The 27034-nt window shown below is 44.6% G+C and overlaps 1 protein-coding gene and 1 pseudogene across 1 annotated transcript in view; both read right to left on the bottom strand.

Moving 5' to 3' along the window:
• The window catches only part of Gch1 (GTP cyclohydrolase 1), a 35519-nt gene extending 13553 nt beyond the window's left edge, over positions 1 to 21966 (bottom strand). The window contains exons 1-2 of the mRNA NM_008102.4: positions 21505 to 21966; positions 1765 to 1874 (exon numbers count right to left, since the gene is read on the bottom strand). Coding sequence (NP_032128.1) covers positions 1765 to 1874; positions 21505 to 21820 — 426 coding nt within the window. The 5' untranslated portion in view covers positions 21821 to 21966. The remainder of the gene's footprint in view (positions 1 to 1764; positions 1875 to 21504) is intronic.
• Positions 10460 to 11124, bottom strand: Gm18811 (predicted gene, 18811; annotated as a pseudogene).
• Positions 21967 to 27034: the final 5068 nt, after the last annotated feature.

Below are 27034 nucleotides of genomic sequence, written 5' to 3' on the forward strand. Positions count from 1 at the left end.
TTGGTTGGTTGGTTGGTTGATTGGTTGGTTGGGGTTTGGTTGGTTGGTTGGTTGATTGGTTGATTGGGGGTTGGTTGGTTGGTTGGTTGATTGGTTGGTTGGGGGTTGGTTGGTTGGTTGGTTGGTTGTTTTCTCTGGAGGGGAGAAGTTGCAAGGACAGAGGATGATGTGAAGGGACAGGGAGATGAATGGGATTGGAGTGAATGATGTGAAATTCACAAAGAATCAATTAAAAGTTTTTTAAAAGTATGCAGAGAGTAGATAGATAATAGATAAGTGGGAGGATAGATAGATAGATAGATAGACAGACAGACAGACAGACAGACAGTACTAAATACTAAAGAAGGAAGTACCAAGTGCTACTGGAATATAAAATATTGATAACTCCCACATGTTCCTTTGCAGAGCTGAAGGCCAGCAGGGAGTAAGGTGAATATGGGCATATCTATGACCCTGCAACCCCATTCCTAGATACATCCCAGCAGAAATGGATGCATATGTAGACCAAGAGAAAGTTGGTGACTATACTAGCTTTGAGAGTGACCTTGTTTGTTGGTTGGTCGGTTGGGGTTTTTCGTTGTTTGTTTTGTTTTGACTGATTGGCTTTTCAAGACAGAGCTTCTCTTTGTAAGAACCTTGGCTGACCTGGAACTAGATATACAAGCCAGGCGGATACCTGCCTCTGCCTCTGGGATTAAAGGTGTGTGCCACCATGCCCTGCTCAGGCTATATTGTTTTTAACAGCAAGAAAAGAAAACAAGAGCAGAATTGTGGTTTATATACAATATACAATAATGTATGACAATGAAAATCTTCATACTTCGTGCCATTTCTGTTTTCCAACCATAAGAAAGTAAAAATATTTTAACAAAAAGCAAAGAAGATATTAAATATTCATATATAGCCTACAAGTTTCCTATTGGAAAGTCAAATTAGAATTAAACTATTGAGAGCTGGCATAAGAGGGCATTGTTATTGTCAACATTCATGTCCTCGAAGGTGCATCTAATGACAACTCTGACTTATCTAGCTTGCATTCGACTCTCTTTCCCTAATGTAAAAAGGGATAGAATCCAATTAAACCCACTAATACCATAACCTCTGGCTCCAGAAGCCCTGCAGTCCTGCCTGCTGAGGTCACAGATGTCATGCTCTGTGCACATGGACCTGGGAGCAAACGGCTCACTCAAAGACAGGGCAAAGCTTTTCAGAGCAGCAGGAACCACCTTAAAGTGGGTAAGCCTAACCTTATTATCCCAACCAACAAACACAGTGCTAATGATGAAAGGTCCCTGTGGGCCATCTTTGGGGGTTGTTTTCAAGACAAAGTCTCTCTATATGCATAGGCTGGTCCCAAAGAGACATCCTCCTGCCCCCACCTCATGATTGCTAATGTTATAGACATATGCCATCACCTGGCTTGGTTTGCTTTTTAAATTTCCTTTTCTCTTTAGTTTTTGGTTTTTGAAACAGGATTTCTCTTTGTAGCCCTGACTGTCCTAGAACTCACAACTCTCTCTGTAGACCAGGCTGGCCTTGAACTCAGTGATCTGCCTGCCTTTGCCTCCTAGGGTTACAGGCATGTGACCTTACTGCCCAGCTTAAATTTCCAATTATTAGGTTAGCCAAAACAGTCAAAAATTACCTGTGTAGACTGTAAATATTGAGAATATTAAGAATCAGTTGACAGTTTGAAATACAATTGTCCTAATTTGAGATTTTCATTATACTTTCTTAAATAGTTAGGCAATAAGGAGAACTTACCCTTCCTACAAATGGAACAAGGTGATGCTCACACATGGAGAACATATCTATGTCCTTCACAATCACCATCTCGTCATGATCTTCATCAAATATAGCATCATTCAGGACATCTGGAACCGGGAAAACACAAAATTGGTTAAATACTGAAGGATAGTAAATATTTTTAAAATAAAAATGGAAATTAGTTAACTTTCCCTTCTAAGCAAGCTGTCTCTCTTCCTTAATTGATCGAAAACATTCAGGAGAAATGCAGACTTCCAAATGCATTTGTATCCTGAGCTGGAAGGGAGGAGGGGGAAGGGCATGATAAAGTGAGCGGCTGTGCATGGAGGTAAAGGGGGGCGGGGGTCGACTCTTCCCACAATCACACTTCCTAACAAAAATGTACAAAAATCCACACACCGACAAACTTGGCAAACTTCTCCAAAATTACCAAGGGAAACGTCAAACTTACTCTAAGTGGTTGCCTTCATAATGAAATAAATCCTATATTCTGTATGTGTATGCCTCTTTAGGGGGCAGCAGTCATGTAAGCTGTGAACCTCACACATATGGCCAGGCAGACAAGAGACAGCTCAGGCAAGATGCCTTAGGTTTAAAGGCTGCACTTGGTAACAATCCTTTCCTCATGTGCAAAGGAAAAGGTTAACCAGAGGATACCCATGGGAGCACTCAGCTCGCTTAACATCCTGTGACAGCAAGAGCATCCTGCCCTGGCTGCAGAAAGATAAAGGGATATGAGCTACAGTCATCTCTGTGATATAGCCACCGTGTTGACAACATTGTATGCAAGTGTCACCTGTCACTGTCACACATGCACAGGAAACCCCTGATCTCACGGCTTGGTAGACTTGAAGGATCCGGGGATACCCAGTCCACGCAGTACAATAAGACAAGTGTGGGGGATGAGCATGGCTTTGCAGCTGCCCACAGCAATTTTCCCCTCGGAAAGGCAGGCTATGAGTCACGGAGATAGACAAATGCCCACCCCCACTGCCTGACCTTCAAGGGGCTCAGGTACTGAGTCATGCAGAAGCCTCTGTTTCATCAGGTCACTTGGAGTCACCTTGGATTGAGTGGTAGGAGTCACTAGGTGGCCAGCAAGAATGGGCATGTGCAGGGTTTAAATACAGACCAACAGGGACAAGCCCCGTCATTTTCTAAGTAAATAGCCCTTCTCCGGCAGCAGTCACCTATGCAGAATACTCTGCCCTAACCTTTGGTTGTATTTCTAAAAGCAATTTAAATATAGCTTCGTGGTGTTCCCAGAAGTACCCTGGATTTCTCTAAGAGTTCAGTATCATGATAAGGCATGGACAGCTCACTAAAATCCTTGAAATCACTCGAAATCCTTGAGAAATAAACATGAGAGTATAAACACAACAATGCATGTTTCTAAACGAACTAAGGAAAGCAGGGGATGCCAGATATCCATTTTCTCTGGCAAAGGAACAAACTTTTCACGACTACACATGTTAGAGTCAGCCTCAAGCTAGGCTAAGTAGGACCCAGCTTGCTGTTGGACCTTAGGCAAGGCACAGTGGGAAAAATGGCATCTCTACAGTGGAGAAACTTGGTAGGTCAGGGGTGACTCAACCACTTGTAGGACATAATGACATTGGATACCACCCAAAATTTACAACTGTAGTCTAATCATCAGGAAGAGGAATAGGCTACACTTTAAGATCACTTTAGCAGAGTTTTCTAGAGATAAGGGCTCACTAACTTATCTAGGCTAGACTTGAACCAATCTGCCCAGCTTGGCTGTCCAAGTAGCTGGGATGATAAGAGTGTACTGTACCATCAGGCATGGCTCCATGGGCAATGTTTTGAAAAATCATTAAGGTCATAAAAAACATGAAAAAGCTGTAAAATTGTCAGAGTAGATTAGTGAAAATATGATAGCTAAGTGCAATTAAAACTAAAATCAGAATTTGAATAAAACATGTTGGTTAATATCATTATGCCAATATTGGCTTAAGTGTTAGCAACTGTACCATGGGCATGAGAGAGTTTTTTGGTAGAAGATAGTGAGATGGTCTATGAAAACCCTCTGTACCATCTTTGTAATTTTGTCATAAGTCTAAAATTACTTCAAAATTTAAAAAAGGATGATAGATACCATAGATAAATAGAACTGCCATGTATAACTCAGTGAAAAACGAACTTGGTGAAAAACATACTGACACATAATGGTATGTTAGGTCTTTGCGTGGCATAAAGTCACACAGAAACATGGCCCAGCAATATCGGCCAATGACAGATCACATATGCAGTGGTATCTGAGGAGGCTGTATCTCCCAGCCATATCACTCTTCTCAGCTCAGTTTTGTGCAATCTGAAAAGACAGCCAATTGACAGATTATTGCCCTAGGTGTGAAGTTGTTCAAGGAAAGGCCAAAGTATAGTAAGTGGGGCGGGGGATAGGTGGCTTATGGGGGCAGAGAAGTGGAACAGATTGCAAATTGACAAGGAGAAAATTTGGGGATGATAGAAAAGATAGAGGCTTTTTCTTTAATTGTGTGTATGAGGATGGAGTGTGTGCTCATGTGAATGCAGACACCTGGAGTCCACAGAAGGACACAGCATCCCCTGGACCTGGAGTTAGAGGTGCTTGGAATTGAACTTGCGTACTCTGGAAGATCAGCAAATGCCCTTGACCACTGGAGCCATCTCCCCAGCCACTCCATGTAGTTTTGACTTGAGATGATATAAATGTTTATATACCGAAAATCAGACCAAGAAGAAGCCTAACTGTCCTCCAAAGGCAATGCTTTGTGTAGAACTGATGCTAGTATTTTACCTATATCACATTTCATTAAAATGAACCCAGACTGTAAACTTGACCTCACCAAGTCATTTTTCTTCAATAATAAAGTTTTCCAGCTATATTTACTTATAGTTTGCTCCCACATATCTGAAAGCTGCCATCTGTGGATAATAAGAACAAAGCTTTATCACAGATTGTTTTAATTTCCTGCCTGCTATCAGCACCAAGAAGGTAACCCTGGAAACGGGGTTCATAGCATCCTCCTTCCTGCTGCCTGTTAGTCACAACCACAAAGGAAACCAGAACCTCCTGAAGTTGGTCTGTCCACACCACCACTGCCCTTGTCAGGGTTAAGCAAGGAAGCAACACGGTTGAGCAGCCATCCCGTAAGCCTCTTGCCCAGTAGGACTCCTCCTGAAAATATAGTACAGCACACATACGATGCTCTCTAAGCCTCTTCTGAAGCAAGGATGTCAGACCCTTCCGTGGGGCCCAGCCACAGTCTCTGTGGGTCTGGGTGGGCTTGAGAATCTGATTTCTGAAAACGCCTAGACACTGTGATGCTGGTCCACCACCACTGAGAGCCTGCTGTGGAGCATCTCAGTTGCTACCCAGAACCTTCACATCGCCTACTGTTCCTGCCCACATATGTATGTGCACATTTAGTACAAACAGACCTGTTTTGCCAGGGAGAAGGGCACACGGGAAAGACACAGGAAACTTCTGTCTTGTTTTTACCACCATCATTGAGCCTGGGAATAGCATTCAAGGCTAGGGTGGGATATTTGATTCATCTTCCATCATGCAAACCTGATGAAAGATGGCTTTGGAGCCTTAAATAAAATCCATCCAAAGGACAAGAAAGATATAGCAGAGTCTATACATCCTGTCTATAAGGGGAACGAACAATGGAGCCCAGGCAGGCGGGGGCAACACATCCCAGGGCATGGGGACTCGGATCTTGCCCAGAATTAAATCATCTAAAGATGCTATCAAAGATAAGTTTAGCAACAGGCAGTGATAGTGCATACCTTTAATCCCAGCGATCGGGAGACAGAGGCAAGTGGATCTTCGTGAGTTCAAAGCCAGCCAGTGTTAAGTTCCAAGACAACCAGGGCTATACAGAGTTTTGAAAACAAAACAAAACAAAACAAAAATTAAAAAAAAAAACCATAAATGTTCCTGTTTGAGAGAAAAAAAAATGTGTCACAGGTCTAAGCTTTCCCAGTGTCTCTGACCTCAGAGAAACTTGGAAGGCCCACAGCACTATGTCATGGGTTCCCCTAGTACCACAGTTACCTGTTCTCAAAGCTTAAGGTCACAGGATACCAGAAGAAGTGCCCCATCTTTGGGCTTTGGCACTCCATAGTGCCCTTGTAACACCACGCATCAAGACAAAGTTAAACACAGGACTCCTTCAGAATTCAGCGTGGGAATTCTCTCCCACTGCCCACTAACAATGCAGACACCTCAGGGTCCTTTCCCTCCCCTCCTTCATAGCATTCCAGCACCCTCAAGTGCCAGCCTTGCACTGGTAATTCACAACTTTAAATCTATAGCCTAAAACAGGTTCAAGTCTCTCTCTTTACTCTGAGCAAAAAAGTCTACTTACCCTTATCTAAGACTACCCTGCTGCAAACCGGAAGCGAGTGTTCTAAAGCAGAGCTTATTGGGTCCATAGGTCCTAGGGACCAGAAATGAGACAGGACCCAGAGCAGATGTCCTCCACCTGGGACAGAGTCAGCTAGGGGCTTTTACTCAAACATCCAGCTGATCCAGTGTTTCAGCTATTTCTCAAACAAGTGGTATCTCTGTGTGCTCAAGATGTCCCTACAGAGCAAAAGCCTCAAGGTTGTTGGACTTTTAATATGGTAACTCAAAGCCCCAAAGTGTCTTACATTCTTAAGCCAATTCCATGGTCCTCGCTCACCATGAAAGGGGGAATATATTAAGAACCCAGGGCAAATACAGAAGTGGATGCTCACAGTCATCTATTGGATGGAACACAGGGCCCCCAATGGAGACGCTAGAGAAAGTACCCAAGTTGCTGAAGGGGTCTGCAACCCTATAGGTGGAACAACAATATGAACTAGCCAGTATCCCCCAGAGCTCATGTCTCTAGCTGCATATGTATGAGAAGATGGCCTAGTCGCCCATCATTGGGAAAGAGGCCCCTTGGTCTTGCAAACTTTATATGCCTCAGTACAGGGGAATGCCAGGGCCAAGAAGTGGGAGTGAGTGGGTAGGGAAGCAGGGCAGGGGGAGGGTATAGGGGACTTTCGGGATCGCATTTGAAATGTAAATAAAGAAAATATCTAATAAAAATTTGAAAAAAAAAAAAAAGAACCCAGTGCTTTGTCATTTCTTAATTCTTCTAGAAGATCAGGTGAGGCAGTACTACCACCACATGTAAAATGAAAAGATAACTTTAGACATACCAGTAATAGTACAGCTAACAGGTACAGGGTCATGTGTAAGCTCATACCTTCCTATGTTCAATAAAATCAAATTTACATTGCTTAATGATGGGATATGCTTTTGGTTCTTTTTGTTTTGTTTTTCTTTTTTTTTTTTTTTTTGAAAGTCTCATGTAACCCAGGTGTCACCTCCCTGAGTATTGGGAATTATAAGAATGTACCATCGCCAGGCGTGGTGCTGCACGCCTTTAATCCCAGCACTTGGGAGGCAGAGGCAGGCGGATTTCTGAGTTTGAGGCCAGCCTGGTCTACGAAGTGAGTTCCAGGACAGCCAGGGCTATACAGAAAAACCCTGTCTCAAAAAGCCAAAAAAAAAAAAAAAAAAGTACCACCATGCCTGGCCACAATAGGGCTACGCTCTGTGAAACGAATCATGAAGCACTTTATTTCTGTATGAACACCGTGGAGTATCCTCACACAACTTACACACTTACATATTACATGATGCTAATGGTGTGTATATTTACATGTTTATACATGCAGTCTATTGTTTTTAAGGCCACAGAAAACAAAACACAAGGATAAAGCATAGACAGATCAACAGAATGGCGAATAGAAGGCGGGGGCTCTGCAGGTACAACGAGGCAGACTTCCAAAGTGAATAGGCAGGAGTCCACCCTGAAACAACAGTCACGTTTAACAGAGCCACTCTGGAGCACAGCGGCTTACTCTTAGTCAAGGGCTGGTGCTGCACGGAGTTTGCATGGCTATGCTCCTAACCTACTGGGAGCACAGGAGCTTAGCACACATTGGTAGTGGGCTCTCCTGATCGACAGGGGTTTGTTGTGTTTTGTTTTTGCTGCTCCATTACAACCTTGTGGGGTCACTGCGATCTATGCAAATGATGCTGAAGACCTGGGAGGCACAGAGCTGCCTGTGCTTCTAGTTCTCTCTGATTCCAGGGCACGCTCAGTGGGGTGTGTGTGTGTGTGTGAGTGTGTGTTTATGTGTGAGTGTGTGTGCGAGTGTGTGAGTGTGTGTGTGTGAGTGTGAGTGTGTGAGTGTGTGTGTGAGTGTGTATGTGTGTGTGTGTGTGTGGTTTTGCCATGACTGCTTATGTAGAGAGAGTTCTGTTAGAGCTTGGTCAGTGTTTCTCACACTGGTCTATTCCCTCACAATGGCTAGTTGGATATTAAATGAAACCTCAATGCTTTTGTTTTGAAAACTGTATGGTCCAAAACCCAGAACTGAGCTGTAAGCCCCTTCTAGGCTGCCTGTGTGGCCCCCATTTGTCCTCTCCCAGAACCTAGTGCCTGAGCCTAGGCAGCCCCGGTCTCCTACCATTACCCACCTCTGCTCCCCTCATATTCTACCATCCTCCCGAGTTCATCAGGGACCCTCTGGAGAAGCTGTCCCAGCCTCACGCTCCTATAATAGTGAGGAATTTTTACGAAAGCAAGCATTTTATAATCCAAATTACATTTCCTTATAACATTTCCTTACTCATTATCAAATCTGTTACCTGAGACAGAACTGCAGCCAGGCGATGGTGGTGCATGACTTTAGTCCTAGCACTGAGGGACCAGAAGCAAGTGGGTCTCTGTGGGGAAACTGCTAATTAACGTTGAAGTCCACCATGACCAGATAGCCTCTTTGCTCGGGGCAATATGGGAGACTCCCATCTCCTTCTCTGATCTAGTCTAGTCTAGTCTGATCTAGCCCCCCACCCCATATATATCTCTACCTGAGGGACCTCATGTTGCTTCATAGTTCATAGGACCAGTTTCCTTTCTCCTAACAAAACCTGTCAGCCAGCAACCCCAGCCAATGACCTTGCCCATCCCTCAGTCCCCCCAAACTTTATGAGCCTTCAGTCACCCTAAGTAAAGTTGATCTGCCTACTGAGTGCGGGTCCAGTGTGGCTTATTCACTCAGGGCTTCTGAACCCCAACCCCTTTCATAACCTCTACTCCCTCTGCCCTCATGGACTGTATGGGCAGCGGTCCACTAGAGCAGGGCTCCCTCTGTCCTCATGGACTGTATGGGCAGCGGTCCACTAGAGCAGGGCTCCCTCTGCTCTCATGGACTGTATGGGCAGCGGTCCACTAGAGCAGGGCTCCCTCTGCCCTCATGGACTGTATGGGCAGCGGTCCACTAGAGCAGGGAGACCCTTTTCTACCTCACACTCACACCAGTGCATTACACTAACCTTGTTCACTGGATTGTCTGGGGTGACGTGGGCTCATATCCACAATATTTGGCATAATATGGTAGTAGGTTGGTAGGGGTGGGGAGCTAGGATATAGGGCAGGGATACATACAGTTGCATGTCTGCTTCAATTAGCAGATGCTGCAAGATCCACACAGTGTAAAATACTATACAACCAAACATCTGCCTTTACAGGTCGTTATTCTTCTAAGCAGTAGGTAACTTTTCCTGGGTTTCATTCTTTCTAGTGTACTAGATCCAGAAATTTAGTGTGATGCCCTGCTTTCTCTTTTCTTTGACTTAACATTGGTTTCTGAAAGAATCTTTGCTACCTAAAACCTGCAGTCTGTTTTATGGCAACACTGGATAATGGCTTTTTGAAATTGAGGGGGAAAAATTGGAGCATCTGTAAACAGAAATGCCAAATTATTGATAGTCATCGTTGCTGCTTCACATTAGTATGAGACTGATGCAGAAGGAAGCCCATTCTTCGTGTTCAGTGCTGGGGATGGGGTGGGGAGGGTAGAAAGGGTGCTTTTTCTTAAAACGAAAATAATTACTGCTATTTTAAAATGTCTTGATTATTGAATGTGAGACCCTCTGACATGATTTGAGAAGCTGCACACATAGGCAGAGTCATTTTCCTGTTTACATTCTTTGTTTGTTTGGGGGAAATTGGTAGGGATCTAATTACTGTTCACTTCATTGTTGTATTGCAGTAAAAGATTTAAAAAAAAAAAAAAAGAACAGGGAGACCCATGGGTCTCTATGAGTTTTAGGCTAGCCTAGTCTACATTGTGGAACTCTCAGAAGGAAGGAAGGAAGGAAGGAAGGAAGGAAGGAAGGAAGGAAGGAAGGAAGGAAAGAAGGGAGAGAGAGAAAGAAAGGGAGAGAGAGAGAAAGGACAGAGGGAAAGAGGTTGGATATGTTGAGTTATTTTATAGTAAAAAAAATTAAAATTGGATAAACAAATGCTTTAAAATTTGTGTTTTGCTGAAAATTCTTTCTTCCAGGGTATATTAAATATTTGAGTTTTTCTTGTATTTATACTTTTTTGTGGGAGCTTATTGTTTTTAATTCAAGTAATCGAGAACTGGCAGTGTTCGCCAGACCTGGGATTTGCTTGGACTGTTAAAGAGTCAAAGTTTCTTTTCCTTTTTATTGTATACCTTGCAAAGTTTTCCTAATATTTACATTTTGGTGTTCAGACATTTTTCTTCGGTGAAGCACGCATTTCTCCTATCCGTTGTCCCTAATTAACATTAACAGCTGAGCACCCTGGCACTGCTAACTGCTTCCTTCCTGGACAGCTTCTTCAGCTTGAAGGGCTTGCATAACGCCCATCAGTCATACACTGGGGAGACTCAAGACTGGAACACACGAAGTGGTTCTGAGTCACCAACCCCCAACAACACACCAGTGACCTTACCAGCGGGACTTGGGCGTGTGGCTTTAATTAGAGAAACAACTGCTTGCCCAGCTTTTGCTTTGGCTCTCGCTGGGGGAAAGAAGCCAACACGGAAGCAGTCCGAGGTTCTGGGCTGTTGCATGGTAACTGTGCTTTAAGACACTGCTGTGGACCAAGGGCTTCTCCGGCATATGTTTACTGGGAAGCAGTGTGAACGGCAAGAATAGACACAGCAGCTGCTGCTGCAAGACTGGACCCCCCTGTCTGTCTCACTGTGCTAAGTGGAGAACCAGAAGCAACTGGGCTGACAGAACCGGCAACAGACCGGAATAGATGAGCCCTGAGCAGTCCACTGAGGAGCTAGTCTCGGTTGGACAACTCTGCTAGGGCTGTGTGGAGCAGCATCAGAGCCTGCATGGAGTGACTTCAGGAGGAGCTGGCAGGCAGGGTTGATTACAGGGCTGGGCATAGTTCATACTCTTGCCATTTTCTCCATACAGTGGATGGTGAGATGAGCCTGGAGCTCTCTCTGAGCTACGTACAGTGGCTGTCACAGTATTTTCAACTTATTTGAAAATCCAAGCATGTTCTTAAAAAATTAAAAAATATCAAAGTACAGTTGACCCATGAAGTTAAACTGTGTTAATTCATTTATGTATGGGTTGCTTAGGATATTGGTGACAATTTGGGGTGGGAGGACATCAGAATCAGGTATCTTAGCAACATTTGTAAAACCAAGGTATGTATAGAATACATCCCGACAGGAGTCTGCTCTAATCATTTACTATCATGAAATATGCATAAATCCATTTTTAAAGTAAATACCTGGGGTAGAGAGGAAGCTCAGTTGGTGAAATGCTGGCCGTACAAGCCTCAGGACTCAGTTCAGATCCCTCAAAACATAAACCATTGGGCACGGGAGCCATAACCAGCGCTGGGATGCTGTTGGGGGTTGGCCTGCTGCTACATAATGCAATGCTAGGTGTGGTCCCTAAGACCTGGTTGCCCCAAAGACAAGAAGAGTCCACTCTTAGGCCCAAGTGACACTATGTGACCTGGCCCCTCCCCAAAGTTATTTCTGATTGGTGAATAAAGATGCCTACAGCCAACAGCTGTGCAGAATTGAGGTAGGCCGGCTTGGGGTTCCCAGGCTTGGGGTAGGAGGAGACCACGAGGAGAGAGAAAAGGTGGAAAAAGGAGAAAGACACCATGAGTTAGGAGTCAAGAAAGCATGGCCATGGGGACTGGCCAACTGGAGTTAAAATGAAACTATGTAAGGACTTAACTCAGGGTTATCAGTCGGAAATAGATTTTAATAGCATAGAGGGTAGATATCTGTCCAGCACTAGTACTAATAAAGGCTTATTATAAACATAAAGGTCATGTGGGTCATTTATCCAGGAAATGAATGATCAAAGACAGGGTAGACACCCTGGATTGAAATTAAATATTTTCTACCATAGGAAGGTAGAGGCAGGAGGATTTCCAGGGACTTGCTAGCCATCTAGACAAACAGCGAGCTGCAAATTCAGGGAGAGACACTGCCCCAGTTATCCAGGGCACTAAGTCAGTATGAACCCCTGGCCTCCACACACATGCATATGTATACATACACATGCTTTTACTGTGCACAGAGTGCAGCTTCCTCTAGACTTATGTATCATAGCACACACTGTGCTGTTTGTCATCAAATGCAAATAAATATTTCAGTATTAAGTCATAATTGGAAAAGCATCAACTGTTGGGCTGGTCATACTAGCGGGTGGTAGGGCTGTTAACTAGCATGCATAAGGCCCCGGGTCCAATGTCTGACACCACATACTAGTGAACTGTAGAACTACCGTGATTTCATAGCTGCCTTTCACTGCTACTGTCTGTCTCATCTGCTAATATTCTCCAGAAGTTCCTCTCTGTTGTAAGTTGTATCTATAACATGGTAAAAATTATCTTTTAGTTTATAAGTGTTTTTGCTACATAGAATACATAACACATGACTAGTGCATTAATCTGTTTGCTATTAGCAAGGCTGCCTGCCAAGAGCAGATTATCATCTTCAGAAGACTTGAAAGTTACACATGAACTGATTCTATAGGAGCTGGTGCCCGACACTAGCATTGCCCAGTGACAGCTGTGGCATGCTGCAGAGCATTTCTAGCCTCACCCATATCCCTCACTAAACTGTAAGGCAATGGGTATTTAAGTCATTTCCACGCAGTACCTAATCTTGAATATATATATCATGATTTCTTATGGTCTCAATAATATAGTATCAAATTTCTGTATGTTTGCCAATCCAACAAAAGACCAATGTATCTATAGGTAGGACCTGTGTGCTTCTCTCGTGGAGAGTGAGGACAATCACATTTCCTGGTGTTTGCAGAGCCCTTTGGAATTAGCCCCTGTAGAATCAGTCCATGTGTAACTTTCAAGTCTTCTGAAAGATGATAATCTGCTATTGGCAGACAGCCTTGCTAATAGCAAACAGATTAATACACTAGTCATGTGTTTTGCATTCTATGTAGCAAAAACATAGAATTTTTATAAAATTTTTATAAAATTTACTTCGCTTTAAACACCTTGGCAGCTTCCAGTTTTGTGGTCACATTTCTCCCACCACTTTCCAGCATCTCATCTGACATTATCAGCCCCATTGTCATCAGCCCCCTGCCCAGGGCATGAGTGTGTCTTCCCGCTTATCATTTGACTCACTTGTGATGGTATCCATCACATGAAAATTCTTAGTTGACGTTTGTCACATTTTATGGTTTCTAGATTAAGCCATGATTAAGTAGTCTTCTATTACAGAATTAGACATCTAAAATCATAAGCTTTTTTATGTTTTAAAGCTTTCTGTACTTTTAAAATTTTTTACCAGAGTTATATAGCTCCTTTTTAAAGGGACACAAGAGTTCCTCTTAGAATTTCAACTGATAAATTTAAGGACCAAAGATCATTAGTCCGTCCTTTCTAGTAAATACCAGATGTAGGCAGTCACCAACAGATCCTAAATCGGTAGGTGACGGGCTGGCTGGAAACTCTAATTGATGAGATCAGCTGAGACACTTTAGGCTGATTGAGCTTGATGCCAGAAAAGAAAGACATTTGCTGAGCTGCCCCAGAGAGAATGCCATGCTTCCTTCTATGCAACAGTCTTACCTACACTTGAAGGTTTTTGTTTTGGAAGAGCAAGCTTCTCAACCTGATAATTAGTGCAATACAAGAAACAACGGGCTCACGAAAGACTAAATCTTGGGGATAAAATAAGCAAAGGCTGATGCGGTAGATTCTGCAGGACTGATGGGCCGTTTCTTCAGCAACTAAAAAGTCAAATGTGAGAGACCTAGAAGATGCTCAAGGATGAGACTGGAGAGATGGCTCAGCGGTTAAGAGCACCGACTGCTCTTCTAGGTCCTAAGTTCAAATCCCAGCAACCACATGTTGGCTCACAACCACCTATTGGTGGAGAGTCTACCAGAAACATCTCCCTTCACATAACACGGAATTAGGATCCACGCAATCCAGATTCCTAATTGCAAAACCAGTAATTAGACATCAGCCCTCTCCTGGTCAATTCTGGTACCGCAGCCTTATTCACCGAAACACTAAAAACTCAAATGCAAACCTGGAGAGATGCCAGGGTGTGGAGGAGTTTCTAGAGCCAGACAAAGCAAACAGCAGGACAAGAAAGGAGAGGAAGAAAGCCAAGTAAATTAGTACGACACTGTCATCAACTGAAAGCCAGGTCACATCGGTGCTCCTGATCCTCTCAGCTCTGCTGCTTGTCAGCCACCATCTGGAGCAAGTGTTCCCTGAGTCTTGTTTCCTTGTATACAACATGGGAATATTACATGCTCTATAGGGCTATTATGAAGATAAAGCAAGGTGACACCTGTCAAGGGCTCAAGTCAGCAGGCAAAGACATCAGACAGTCAAGGCAGCATTGAAGCCTCGCTTCATGCTGTCATCTCCCGGCACTGACCAAGCACCCTCCCTACCGGCTATCATCACACTTCTCTTCCCCATGACTGGCTGTCTTTTCTCTAAAGGCCCTCCCGGGAGGGCTTGAACCATGTCCAGCTTCACTCATTCTTTTCTCAGCACTCTGCACAATGCCTGGAACACAGTAAGTGCCTCCAAGCCTGGTGGTACAAACACTCAATCTCAGCATTCAAGAGGGAGAGGCTGGTGGGTCTCAGGGAGTTCCAGGCCAGCCTGATCTACAGAGTGCGTTCCAGGCCAGCCAGGGCTACACAGAGACCCTGTCTCAAATAAATAATTAAACAAGTAAATAGAAACACTGGTAAAATTCCCAGTTAATCTCATGAATAAATATTTAGTACTGCTTTGGGTTGACTTGTACTCTACCAAGAAAATCCTGTTGAAGATCTGGGTGCCTCTGAATATGATTTTACTACGTATGGTGATGCTCCAGGTGTAACTCAGCAAATTCAGACGAGGCACACCACAGTGTCCAGAGACAACAAAAGCAAGGACACTGGCAGGGGTAGAGATCAGAGCAAGTGATGACTTCAAACCAAGGAAGATGGACTGAGTTCTACAACCAGAAACTGGGAGGAGGCATGGAAGGTCTCCAGTATAGTTTCAGAGGAAGCTAGGGTTTTCAGACTTGGCATCCAGGGCTGTAAAATCCCCAGCTTAAATCCCCAGCTGTAGTACTTTTCTTTGGCAGCCTGAGAAACTAGCATCAGTAGCAATGCTGTGGCAGTGGTTTGAATGAGAATACTTTGCCCTGCTCCTATGTAGGCTCATGTTTAAATGCTTGGTCCCCAGTTCGTGGAACCTTTTTGGAAGGATTAGGAGGTGTGGCCTTGTTGGAGAAAGTGTGACTCTGGGTGTAGGCTTGGCGATTAAGAGCCCATGTCAGGACCAGTCTGTTAGGGTGTCTGTCTGTCTGCCCTCTCGCCCTCTCTCTGCCTCCAGAGAGAAACCAGCCACTGCTCTAGTACCATGTCTGCCTGCCTGCTGCTACACTCACTGCCCTGATGGTCATGGATTCACCCTCTGAAGCTATAAAGCTAACACTTAAATTTCCTTTATAAATTGCCTTGATCATGGTGTCTTCATGACAGAAAAGCTTGTCTGTCATGCCAGTGTTGCATGCAGTACCTGCACCTCCCCATTTCTGGCTTTTTGCCCCTTGTCTTGACAGCTCTGATCTACATAAACTACTGTAGCAACAAATTTCTTGTTTCCTCTTTATTCAGTGTTCTTCCTGATAACAAATATGCTCTATTTAATAATTCACTAACAAAATTAACAGAAGTTATTAGTGAGTCAAGATTTAAATGAGCTACATATTCATGTTTATTCAGTGACATTTCAGCCCTTAAGATGAACTGGGGTGTGTGTGTGTGTGTGTGTGTGTGTGATATCATTTCCCTCAGTTCCTCATCTCTTAAGACAGTCTCTCTACCATGAACCTGGAGCCTACCAGTTTGACTAGACTAGGTAGCCAGGTAGCCAGCAAGCCAACAGGGATCCTGTCTCTACCTCCTCAGTACTAAGATAAACACAAGTATGCCACCTTGCCTTGCTTTCTTATATGGATACTGGGAATCAAACTTGGGTCTTAATGGTTATTCAGTAAGCACATTATCAACTGGGCCATCTCCACAGGCCCTATAATATATATTTCTAAAACAAGGGCATGAATTACTCTTCATCCAGAATACAAGAGTGTGTACTATTCTTCTAGAGGACCCACGTTCAGACCCTAGCACTCACAACTGCCTACTACTACAGCCTCAAGGAATGTGACGCCCTCTTCTGGCTTCATGTGTGCATGCGCTCTCACTTGCTCCCTCCTCCCCTCTCGCTTACATATAATTAAAAAGTAAAATAAATCAAGAATTTTATTTCTTATCTACCTTGACACTTTAGCTGTCACCGTTTGTAGTCCATCAATTGTCTTAGGGTTTTACTGTTGTGAAAAGACACCACGACCACAGCAACTCCTATTTATAAAGAAAAACATTTCACTGGGGCTGGATTCCAGTTTGAGGTTTAGTCCATTATTGTCATTGCAGGAAGCATGGCTGCATGCAGGAAGACATAGTGCTGGAAGAGCCAAGAGTCCTACATCTTGATCTGCAGGCAGGACACTGTGTGCCACACTGGGTATAGCTTGAGCATAGGAGACCTCAATGCCTGCCCCATAGTGATCCACTTCCTATTAAGGCCATGCCTCTTAGTAGCGCCTTTTCTATGGGCCAAGCATTCAAACACAAGTTTATGAGGGCTATACCTATTCCAACCACCATATTTCACTCCCTGGCCCCCATAGACTTGTAGCCATGACATAATGCAAAATGTATTTAGTCCAACTTTAAAAGTCCCCATGGTCCCCAGGTTCAACAGTATTTAAAAGTCCAAAGTTCAAAGTCTCATCTGAGATTCATGAAATCTCGTAACTGTAACCCCCTTTAAAATCACAATAAAAAAGCAGATCACACACTTCCAAGAGGGAGAAGCAGCATGCTGCTGTCAACAAAGCTAAAAAGAATTGGAGATCTGGAGAGCTGACAGACAGACATGGAGATGCAGTTTTGAGTTTATCCGGTATTTCCTCATCATGTTCCTTTCTGCATTTCTGGAATGGCAATTATATCCTGCACCACTATATGCTGGAACTATGTGGGAAAGACCCTACTTCCATCTTGTGAAAAGGAATTAAAAGAACAGTTTAGGTCAAGGTGTGGTTGTAAACACCTTTAATCCCAGAGGCATGCAGATCTTTGGGTTCAAGGTCAGACTGGTGTACAGAACAGGTTCCAGGACAGGCAAACTAGACAGAAAGTTGGTTTAGATGCTATTAAGAGAGTGGGCCATGTTCCAATCCCAGAAAGCAGCAGAACTTGGCAGCTTCAGCCACACAGTTCTGGCTTTAGAGTCAATGATAGAAGGGGTTATGGAATTGCCCTCCACAACTAAGAAAAGCCACTGAGGCCAGGTGTGTGGCAGGGGTGTCCCTGCAAGGAGGCCAAGAGAGGCCACTGTGGGAAGCTGTGAAGGTGAAGCCTAGATTGCCTTGGAAACCTCAAGAGGTTAGAGATGCCAAGAGTCCTAGGATACACACTGAGGAAAGCTGCTAGCCCACAAGCTACAGTAGTGACAACCAGAGGGAGACTTAGTATGCAGGCAGCCCTGTCACAGATGACCAGAGTCACTCCCATGGAAAGACAGGCACTGGAAAGAGGAGAAAGGTGTGACAGGGAAAAAGGTGGAAAAGTGACAAACTTCCCAGGGGCAAGAAATGAACAGAATCCAGAAGCGAAGGGAAAACATGCAGAGTATCAAGTAATTAAATAATTTCTGCCATAAGTCAACAAAGAATTAATAAAGCACCAGGCAAACAAACAATATAAATACCTATGTTTGTCCACAAGCTTTTAAAAAAAAAATATCAGGCTCTCTAGGGCTGGCTCAGCTTACATATAGGATCTGGTGGAATGGCAGCACCCACGTGCTGGGTCACACGTCTGTAACTCCAGTTTCAAGGGATCTGATGCCTTCCTCTAGCCTCCGAGGGCCCCTGTGTACATGTGGTGTACATATGTACAGGAAGACAAAACACTCATACTGTGAAATAAAAAAATAACTTTATGGAAATTATTATGAAATTGTTACTTTTTTTGAAAAATTAGGGTTTTTTGTTTTGGTTTGGTTTTTGGTTTTTTTAAGACAGGGTTTCTCTGTGTAGCCCTGGCTGTCCTGGAACTCACTCTGTAGACAAGGCTGACCTGGAACTCAGAAATTCGCCTGCCTCTGCCTCCCAAGTGCTGGGATTAAAGGCGTGGGCCACCATGCCTGGCCAGGTTTGGTTTTTTATCAAGAATCCAGCATGGATGGGGAGAGGCTCACAAGCCCCACACCTAAGTCTCTTATCTCAGTTGATGGCTTCTTGGGAGAGTCGGTTTCTTTAAGGATGTTACTCCCAGCAGGCCAAACAGTCCAGTGGATGGCCACATAACCATGAACATATGGACGCCATAGGTTTCGCAAATTTACATTTATAAATATACATTTATTAAAACATAAATATAAAAATTTAAAGGCAGAAAGTTGGGAAGGGGAGGGCAGGAAGGAAGAGTGGGGCACAGAAGGATAAAAGAAAATTAGGAGGGGTGAGGCGGAAATCTGATCTAAATACATTGTATATATGAATGGAATTCTTTGTTGTTTCTGTGTAGCCCTGGCAGTCCTTGGAACTCACTCCCTAGACCAGGCTGGCCTCGAACTCAGATCTGCAAGCCTCTGGTGGGATAAAAGGTGTGCTGCTGCTCTCACCACTCAGGTATGAATAGAATTCTTAAACTAATAAAAACATATTTAAAACTAAACATTTAGGGGAGAGATGGTTCAGTGGTTAAGAGCACTGGGTGTTCTTCCAGAAGATCTGGGTTCAATTCCCAGCACCTATGTGGCAGCTCACAACTGCAATTCCAAGAGATCCAATCCCACATACAGACATACATGGAGGCAAAATACAAATGCATATGAAATAAAAATAAATACAAGTTATACAAAAATTAGGTTATTAAACATTTAATCTTTACTATACTTTATTACATGTGACAAGTTGATCTTACTCAGTCCACACCTCTCTCTGTCCACATGCCTGGTAGAAAAATGCACTGATTCATCTTGCTCTATTGCAACATAAGGAAGTGTCTACCAACCAGCGGCTAGACTACCTGCTTCCCACCATGTGTAACGTCCCACTTAGCTTCCTCATGTGGATAAAAGAATGACACTTCATGTCAAAGTTCAGGGTTACCCAAGGCCATTCCATTGAGGCAGCCACAGAGTAGCTCACACCTTTAAACTCTTCATTCCAGAGGCAGAGGCAGGCAGATCTCCTAGTTCTAGACTAGTCTGGTTTACCTATATATCTGGCTCCATGCCAGCAAAAACTATATTTAAAAAAAAAAAAAAAGCCAGGTGTGGTGGCACAAGCCTTTAGTCCCAGCACTCGGGAGGCAGAGGCAGGCAGATTTCTGAGTTCGAGGCCAGCCTGGTCTACAAAGTGAGTTCCAGGACAGCCAGGGATACACAGAGAAACCCTGTCTCGGAAACATACACATACACACACACACACTCAATTGATGGCAATCAAAAAAATGTTCAAATAATCAATGACTTTTATTGTGGTAGAATATCTATAAAATTCTTCATCTTAACCGTTTGTAAAGCATACAGTTCAGCAGTAATCACGATGCTATGTAACTAGCACCTCTGTCTAATTTCTATCACTAGAAAAGGAAACTCCATAGCCATTAAGCTGTCACTCACTAGCCCTGTCTTCTCAGCTGACAGACAAATCCTGTCTCTAGGTCAATGGACTTCCTATGAATAAATTGGAGTGGGGGCTGCTTTGGAGTCCTTAGACTCCTTTAGCTGAATCTCAGCTCCTGAGTAAGCCTGTGACAATCATTCTCAAAGCAGGCTAGAAGCTCCTCTCCCTGGGAGTAATGAGATGGGCAGGAGGGAGGGGCTCAGCTGAAGGATGCCAGTGAGGACCACCTTTTACGTCTAAAAGAGGCAGAGTGAACAAGGCTCTGTCAAGACACTCCTCCTGGTTACACCCTGGACAGTCAAACACACTAACACTCCCAGATATTGAACTCTCAGAAAAAAAATCTCAGTGACTATTTGTTCTTCAGTTTTTGCATTTTCAAACTCTGCTTTTGAGATCCAAACTTTCATCATCAAATAAGTGTAAAATGGTGAAACTCAGACTCAGAACTAGATCTGGGCCCACTTCCTCGAATTATTAGGAAGTAGTTTCGTTTCCTTTGGGGCCCCACCCTTCTCAGGCTCTGATCTCCCACCCTTCCTTTGAGGTCGAGGAAGGTTTGGCAGAAATAATTGTTCTTTCTAGGACGGGTCCCCATGCTCTCAATGCCTTCAGGAACAGACAGGATTACTACCTTTCAAAGCAGTGTGGTTTGTTTTTGGTTTTTTGTTTTTTCCGTGTGTAATGGTGGAGGCAAAGACACACGTCACAGAGATGCCCAGATGTAAACTGGAAATGAGGCCTTTGAACTCAGCCAAAGGAACCAGAGCTTCTTTTTTATAAAGGCCAACACTGCTTAACCAAATAGGCAGCAAGGCCCTGCTTTCCACTTCCTCTTCACCCTGCCTCTGTACCCACAGCAACTGCCTCGTCACTGGCTGGGAAAGACTTGATGCCAGCAGGCTCAGACTGTGGATTTTAGGCGGCGGGGGTGGAGGTGGGTGGCTAGGAGGGCAAAAGCACGGAATCCCAGGTCCAGTGAACTTCAACCATCAGAGTATCAGCGCGGGGGTGGGGTGGAGTGTCCCTTTATTCTTTGAGGGAGCAAACATTAAAGACTTTCAGCAATAATGCTAGCTCAAGAAAAGTCCACACCTCAAACTGCTAGGAAGTCCGAATCCAGAATTGTGCCAAATTTTGGTGTAAAGTCCTAAGCTAGAGTAGTTGGATGCAAATTCCAGTTCTCTGAAGTTCCCTACCCCATTACAAGTACCTAACTTTACTTGGCTCACGGGGTGTAACGGAAACCTGGCTTCACCCAAAAGCAAGACGCGTCCCATCAACAAGTGTCCACGGGATCCTTGCGGGGGGGGGGGGGAACGGTGGATGCTGCACGTGCCTAATCGCGTTCTGAGCGCTGGGGTAAGAGGGTCTCACATCCCTTCCCGCCCCGGAGTTCAGTGTAGTGGCTATGCATTCACCCTCCCCAGAGCCCTGAGTGCCAGCCAGGAGGGACCCTCGCCTCCGCCAGGTGGAGGCTCTGGGGCCACAGCTGGGACCGGGACCTGACAACTTGGCTCCCTGCGCCAAAAGTGAAGCAACTCGGGAAAGTTCCCGGAGCTGCCCACGCTTCCTGAAGCCGCCTCCTGGCGCCCAGCACACCCCGGCGCACGCACGGACCTGAGATGGTCTCCTGGTATCCCTTGGTGAAGTACTGCATGGCGGTGGCCGCCCTCCAGGGCGTCTTGAGCAGCCCCTGCCGCTGGGGGTCCTCGCCCAGCGAGAGCAGAATGGACGAGTAAGCGGCCGCCAGTTTGGGGAGGTTCACCTGGTTTTCCTCCTCGCTGCGGTGCCGCCCTGCCTTCCAGGCGTCGGCCGGCTGTGCGCCCTTGGCCTCGGGCGGCCGGGACTTCTCGGCAGGCGGGCTGGCCCCGGGCCGCGGCAGCTCCCGCTCGGAGAACCCATTGGTGCACCTGACTCCCCGCGGCTTCTCCATGGACCCGGCGCGACCGCTCCCGAGACACCCTAGGGTGCTAACAAGCGCTGCGGCTCAGCTTAGCCGGCGGCCGTAACCTGTGGCCGTCACCCGGACTGGGGCTCAGCACCTAGGGACACTCTCGGAGTCTAGGGCAGTCGCCGGCTGGGGAGCCCCGCCGCGCCTCTCTTTTTATGGCAGGGCGACTCGGCCGGCGCCGCGAGATATTTTCATTGGCCGGAGCCTCTTGCGTCATGGATCTCTCCCCGCCCCTGAGCCCCGCCCTCCTGGGTGGCCCCTAAACCCCCGCAGTTACACAAGACAAGCTTCTGGTTAGACCCCCTCGACTTATAAAAGGAAGAACTGAGTCTACAAAAAGCCAAGAATCCGGGGAGCTGGAACCTCCGAGATAGAAACACCGATTCTCCCTCACTTTCCACCGGAAAAGGGGGCGTGTTCGCAAAAATGCTGTGGTCTAGTTGCCCTGAGAAAGATGAGCTAACTAACAGGTGACCTTGCTGGGGCAGGCAGGGTGGAGCAAATATTCTGGTGATAAGCAACCTTGTGCTCTTTTTTAAATATTTTTTTTCTTTTTAGCTTTTTTTTTTCCGAGATTACAATAATTTCCTGTCTGTTTTCCCTTTCTTCCTTCCAAACCTTCCCAAATACCTTCACCCCGCCCCCCCCCACACCTTGTTCTCTTTTACATTCAGTCTCTTTTTTTAACAGTTCTTATGTATGTATGTATGTGTGTTTCTAAATATATAAATACAACTTGCTCAGTCTGGTTAATGTCTCTTGTGTGTATACATTTTCGGGGCTAATCTGGTATTGGTGTTCTCTGTCCTAGGGAAGATTACCTCAGTCTAAGCATTCCTCGGTCACCTGTGGCTCTTTGTCTAGGGTGAGGGCTCACGAGTCGTTGTCCCACACACCCTCACCCCCATCCTTGTTTATACTTCTACTGGAGTCATTCTTTTTTTTGTTTTTTTTTTTTTTGTTTTTTTTTTTTGTTTTTTCGAGACAGGGTTTCTCTGTATAGCCCTGGCTGTCCTGGAGCTCACTTTGTAGACCAGGTTGGCCTCGAACTCAGAAATCCACCTGCCTCTGCCTCCCAAGTGCTGGGTGTCATTCTTTTGTTGTGCTTTGTTTTACTTTTTGAGACCAAGTCTCACAGTGCAGCTCTGTCTGGCCTGGAGTTCTCTATGTCGACCACCAGGAAGGCCTTTAATTCAAATGATCTGCCTGCCTCACACTTCCAAACGGTGGGATTAAAAGCATGAGCCCTGCCTCTCTCCTGCTTTAAAGACTGGAGAAGTTGTGACTTGAAAATTGTTCAGTCGTTTAAAATGTATACAACACACACACCTGCCACTCTAGAAAACCCTCTGGCCTCTCTCAAGGCATGAGTTATGGTGCATGGCACTCACCGGAGTCCCCTATGCCTAGGGAGATAATAATATTTGTGAGCTGCCAGATCGCTGCTCTGCTGTTTTAACCTGCTCTGACCTTATCTTTCACAATGACTAGGGGAAGCTTGTTTTCTTTCATTACCCTGAATTTGGTGATCAGCAAGAGGACTAGGGCAGCTAGCTACACCCTCTAGCCGGACAGTGTGTACTCTGCCAAGAACTGGTCCTTGGCAAACCAACCACTGACAAGAGGGGTGCTAGAGTAATGGCTCGGCAGTTAAGAGCACTTGCTTCTCTTCCCAGCTCCCAGCACCTTCCTCAGGCAGCTCACAACCAGCTCCAAGAGATCCAATCCCCCTGACTTCTGCGGGCACTTGAAATCACATGCACAACCCCACGCACAGACACATACATAATTTTAAAAAGAATTTGTTTATTAAAACAAATACTTAAACTGGGCACACGCCTTTAATCCCAGCACTGGGGAATCTGGGGCCTATGGATCTCTGTTGAGTTCAAGGCCAGCCTGGACTCCAGAGTTCCAGGACAGCCAAGGTTACACAAAGAAGAAGCCCTGCCTTAATAACCCATAAACAAACAGACGAACAAACAAATACTTTTTAAAAAAAATAGATGAAGAGCTGGAGAGATGGCTCAGTGGTCAAGAGCACTGTCTGCTCTTCCAGAGGACCCAGGTTCAATTCCCAGCACCCACAAACTGTCTATAACTCCAGTTCCAGGGGATCCGACAACCCTCACACAGACATACATACAGACAAAACACCATTTCACATAAATTGAAAATAAATTTTACAAAAAGATTAAATGAAGAAATGGGCATTTGTGTTCTTAAGATTTGCATGACTGAAAATCATCTTCTGACCAGCAATTAAGAATTAGTTGTGAGTCCTTTGGCCACAAACCTTCAGCCATGAGAAAGCAGTCACCAGTCTGCAATCACCCATCTCCTGCATAATCTGCCCCCCAATTCAGCTTCCAGAACAAGCATGTTTCTTCTTTTCTTCTTCCTGTTGGGGTGTGTGTGTGTGTGTGTGTGTGTGTGTGTGTGTTGGGACAGGGTTTTTCTGTGTAGTCCTAGTATTCACTCTATAGATCTGGCAGGCCTGGAACTCAGAGATCTGCCTGCCTCTGCCTCCCAACTGCTGGGGTTAAAGGGGTGTGCTGCCACCACAGAGCCTAAGACTTCTTTAGATGGGAGAATGCCCTCTTCTTGCCTTCAGCTAGTCTATGACAGAGAGTTTACCACCGCCTGTAGCTTTTCACGCTGATTAGCTTCCTGCCTGCAGTAAAACCTCCTACTGGCTAACGTTTGTGGTAGCCAGAACTTTGACCTTGGGAAAATTGATTAGCAAGTGAAAAAAAAAAGTGTTTTCATTTAAAAACCCATTTGTATTTTGTGGGGAAATAGCAGGTCGATCCAACTTTAAGTACAAAGATTTACTCTCCAGAAGTTGGTACAAACTGAAATAAATGTTACTGATCAACTGGGTTGTTTTTTTTTTTTTTTCTTTCCCTCTACCTCCCAAGTGCTGGGACTTAAAGGCTTGGTGACTCGAAAGGGCTCTTAAGCAAGTAACACACGCTTTGATTTGATTATTTTCTTTGAGAGTGGGGGAGGGGGACCTGTTTTTCACAGGGGAGGGATTATGTCATAATTCCAAAGGTGGATTTTATCAAGCAACCAAATTAGTGTCTTCTTTGTTTCCGAGAGTATCTTATGCTGACTCTCTGACCTATCAATAGGTGTGAGTAAGCTTGAGATCAGAGCAAGCAGAAGATAAACCCTGGGATTGTCTTGTACTAATAAAGTCTACTACTGTATATTGTAATTCATATTTATTGGACATCTATCTATTCCAAGTAAACATTCAGGAAAAAAACATGAGCATTGCTTAATCTCAGAGTCATCTTCAGTCTAAAAATAGGAAAAAAATGGGCCTGAGATGTAGCTCAGTTGGTAGAGTGCCTTCCTAGCACATAAAAAGTCCAGGCTTCTAAGCTCAGAAGCACATAAATGAGACATGTTGACGCAAGCCTATTATCCCAGCACTGGGGAGGTGAAAGCAGTAGGTCAGGAGTTCAAGGTCATCTTCAGCTATCTAGAGATTTAGAGTCCAGTCTTGGCTAAATGAGACCCTGACAAAATAAACAAACAAAACAGAAGAAATGTAAAGCACTTGCCTGGCATGCTTGAGCCCTGTGCTCCATCCTGAACACTGCCAAAATGTGTGCACATATCTGTAAGTAAAGTATAAGAAATATGCATGGGGCAGGAGAGATGGCCCAGTGGTTAAGAACACTGATGGCTCTTCCAGAGGTCCTGAGTTCAATTCCCAGCTCACAACCATCTGTAATGGGATCTGATGTCCTCTTCTGGTGTGTCTGAAGACAGCTACAGTGTTCTCATATACATAAAATAAACCTTTTTTTTAAAAAAAAATGGGTAAATCCGTTGCTACTGTAACAGAGAGGTACCAAGAAAAAAAAGAAAGAAAGAAAGAAAGAAAGAAAGAAAGAAAGAAAGAAAGAAAGAAAGAAAGAAAGAGAGAAAGAAAGGAAGAAAGAGAGAAAGAAAGAGAGAAAGAAAGAAAGATGGATGCATGTCAGTGGGTCTTTTAAAAGCTAATTATTGAATTCCTATATACATCCAATAGTGAATTACATAAATCAAAAAAAAAAAATGACCACCAAAACTGTATGTGCATGTGTGTAAATAAAGCATAAGAAATATGCATGTCAGTGGGGTTTTTAAAAAGCTAATTATTGAATTTCTATATATATCGGATAGCAAATTACATAAATCAAGCATAGCTGGAAGCAACATTTGAAGGATAGCTCACATGTTTAACAAGTAAAAACAAAGATACCAAGGGAGGTGTGTGTGTCTGTGTGTGTGCACGCACAAACCTGATTTCTATTCCTGTGAGCCATGTGCATGCATGCATGGAGAGCAGAGATCAACATCAGACAGCTGCTTCTTTCTCCATCCTGTTCTTTGGAAACGGAGTCTCTCGCTGAACCTAGAGCTCCCCAGTTTGACTAATCTGGCTGATCGATGAGTTCCAGCAATCCTCCTGTCTCCACTCCCTCTCTTCTGGGATTACAGGTATGTATGCCCACACTTGGCTTTGTATATGGGTCCTCGGGATCTGAGCTCACGTCCTCATGGCTGCACAGCAAACACTTCACCAAACACCAAGATTTCTCAGCCCTGGGGAGATACTGTTTAAGTGAAGGAAATAAATAAAGATGCCTGCAATTAAAAAAAAAAAAAAAGAATGTTTTAGTTAGTAATCTTATTCCTTCTTTAAAAAAAAAAAAGTAAACTTTAACTACTAGCTTATTCCTTAAAGAGAGTCTCTAATGAAATTTCTGTTTTGATGTCACCAATTCTCAGCCCAGTCTCTGAATTTGTGCTGTGTAATTTCAAATAAAGGCAAGGAAACCCTGGGGGTGGGGGTGGGAGAGAGCCCGAGTAGACTTCTGCTTTCTCTTGCTTTCAAAGGCCAGGTGGTTAAGCAGTACAAAGCCACTAACCTGTGCCATGGTTTGAATACAAAATAGCCCCACTGGCTCACATGCTGAATGTTCAGTCCCCAGCTGGTGGCGCTGTGCTGAGAGGAAGTGGGTCACTGGGGTTGTCTTCTGTCCCGCTGTATCTTGTCCCAGGAGCTCCCATGTCTCTCTCTTCCTCTGCTTCCTGACAGCCATGAAGTGAAGAGTGCCACATGTCACCCACTCTCGGGTGCTTGGACAGACAGTGGACTTGTCCATCACAGAAAACAGCTCTTGCCTCCAAGGA

The sequence above is a fragment of the Mus musculus genome, chromosome 14 (assembly GCF_000001635.26).
Source record: "Mus musculus strain C57BL/6J chromosome 14, GRCm38.p6 C57BL/6J".
In the NCBI taxonomy this organism is placed as follows: Eukaryota; Metazoa; Chordata; class Mammalia; order Rodentia; family Muridae; genus Mus; species Mus musculus.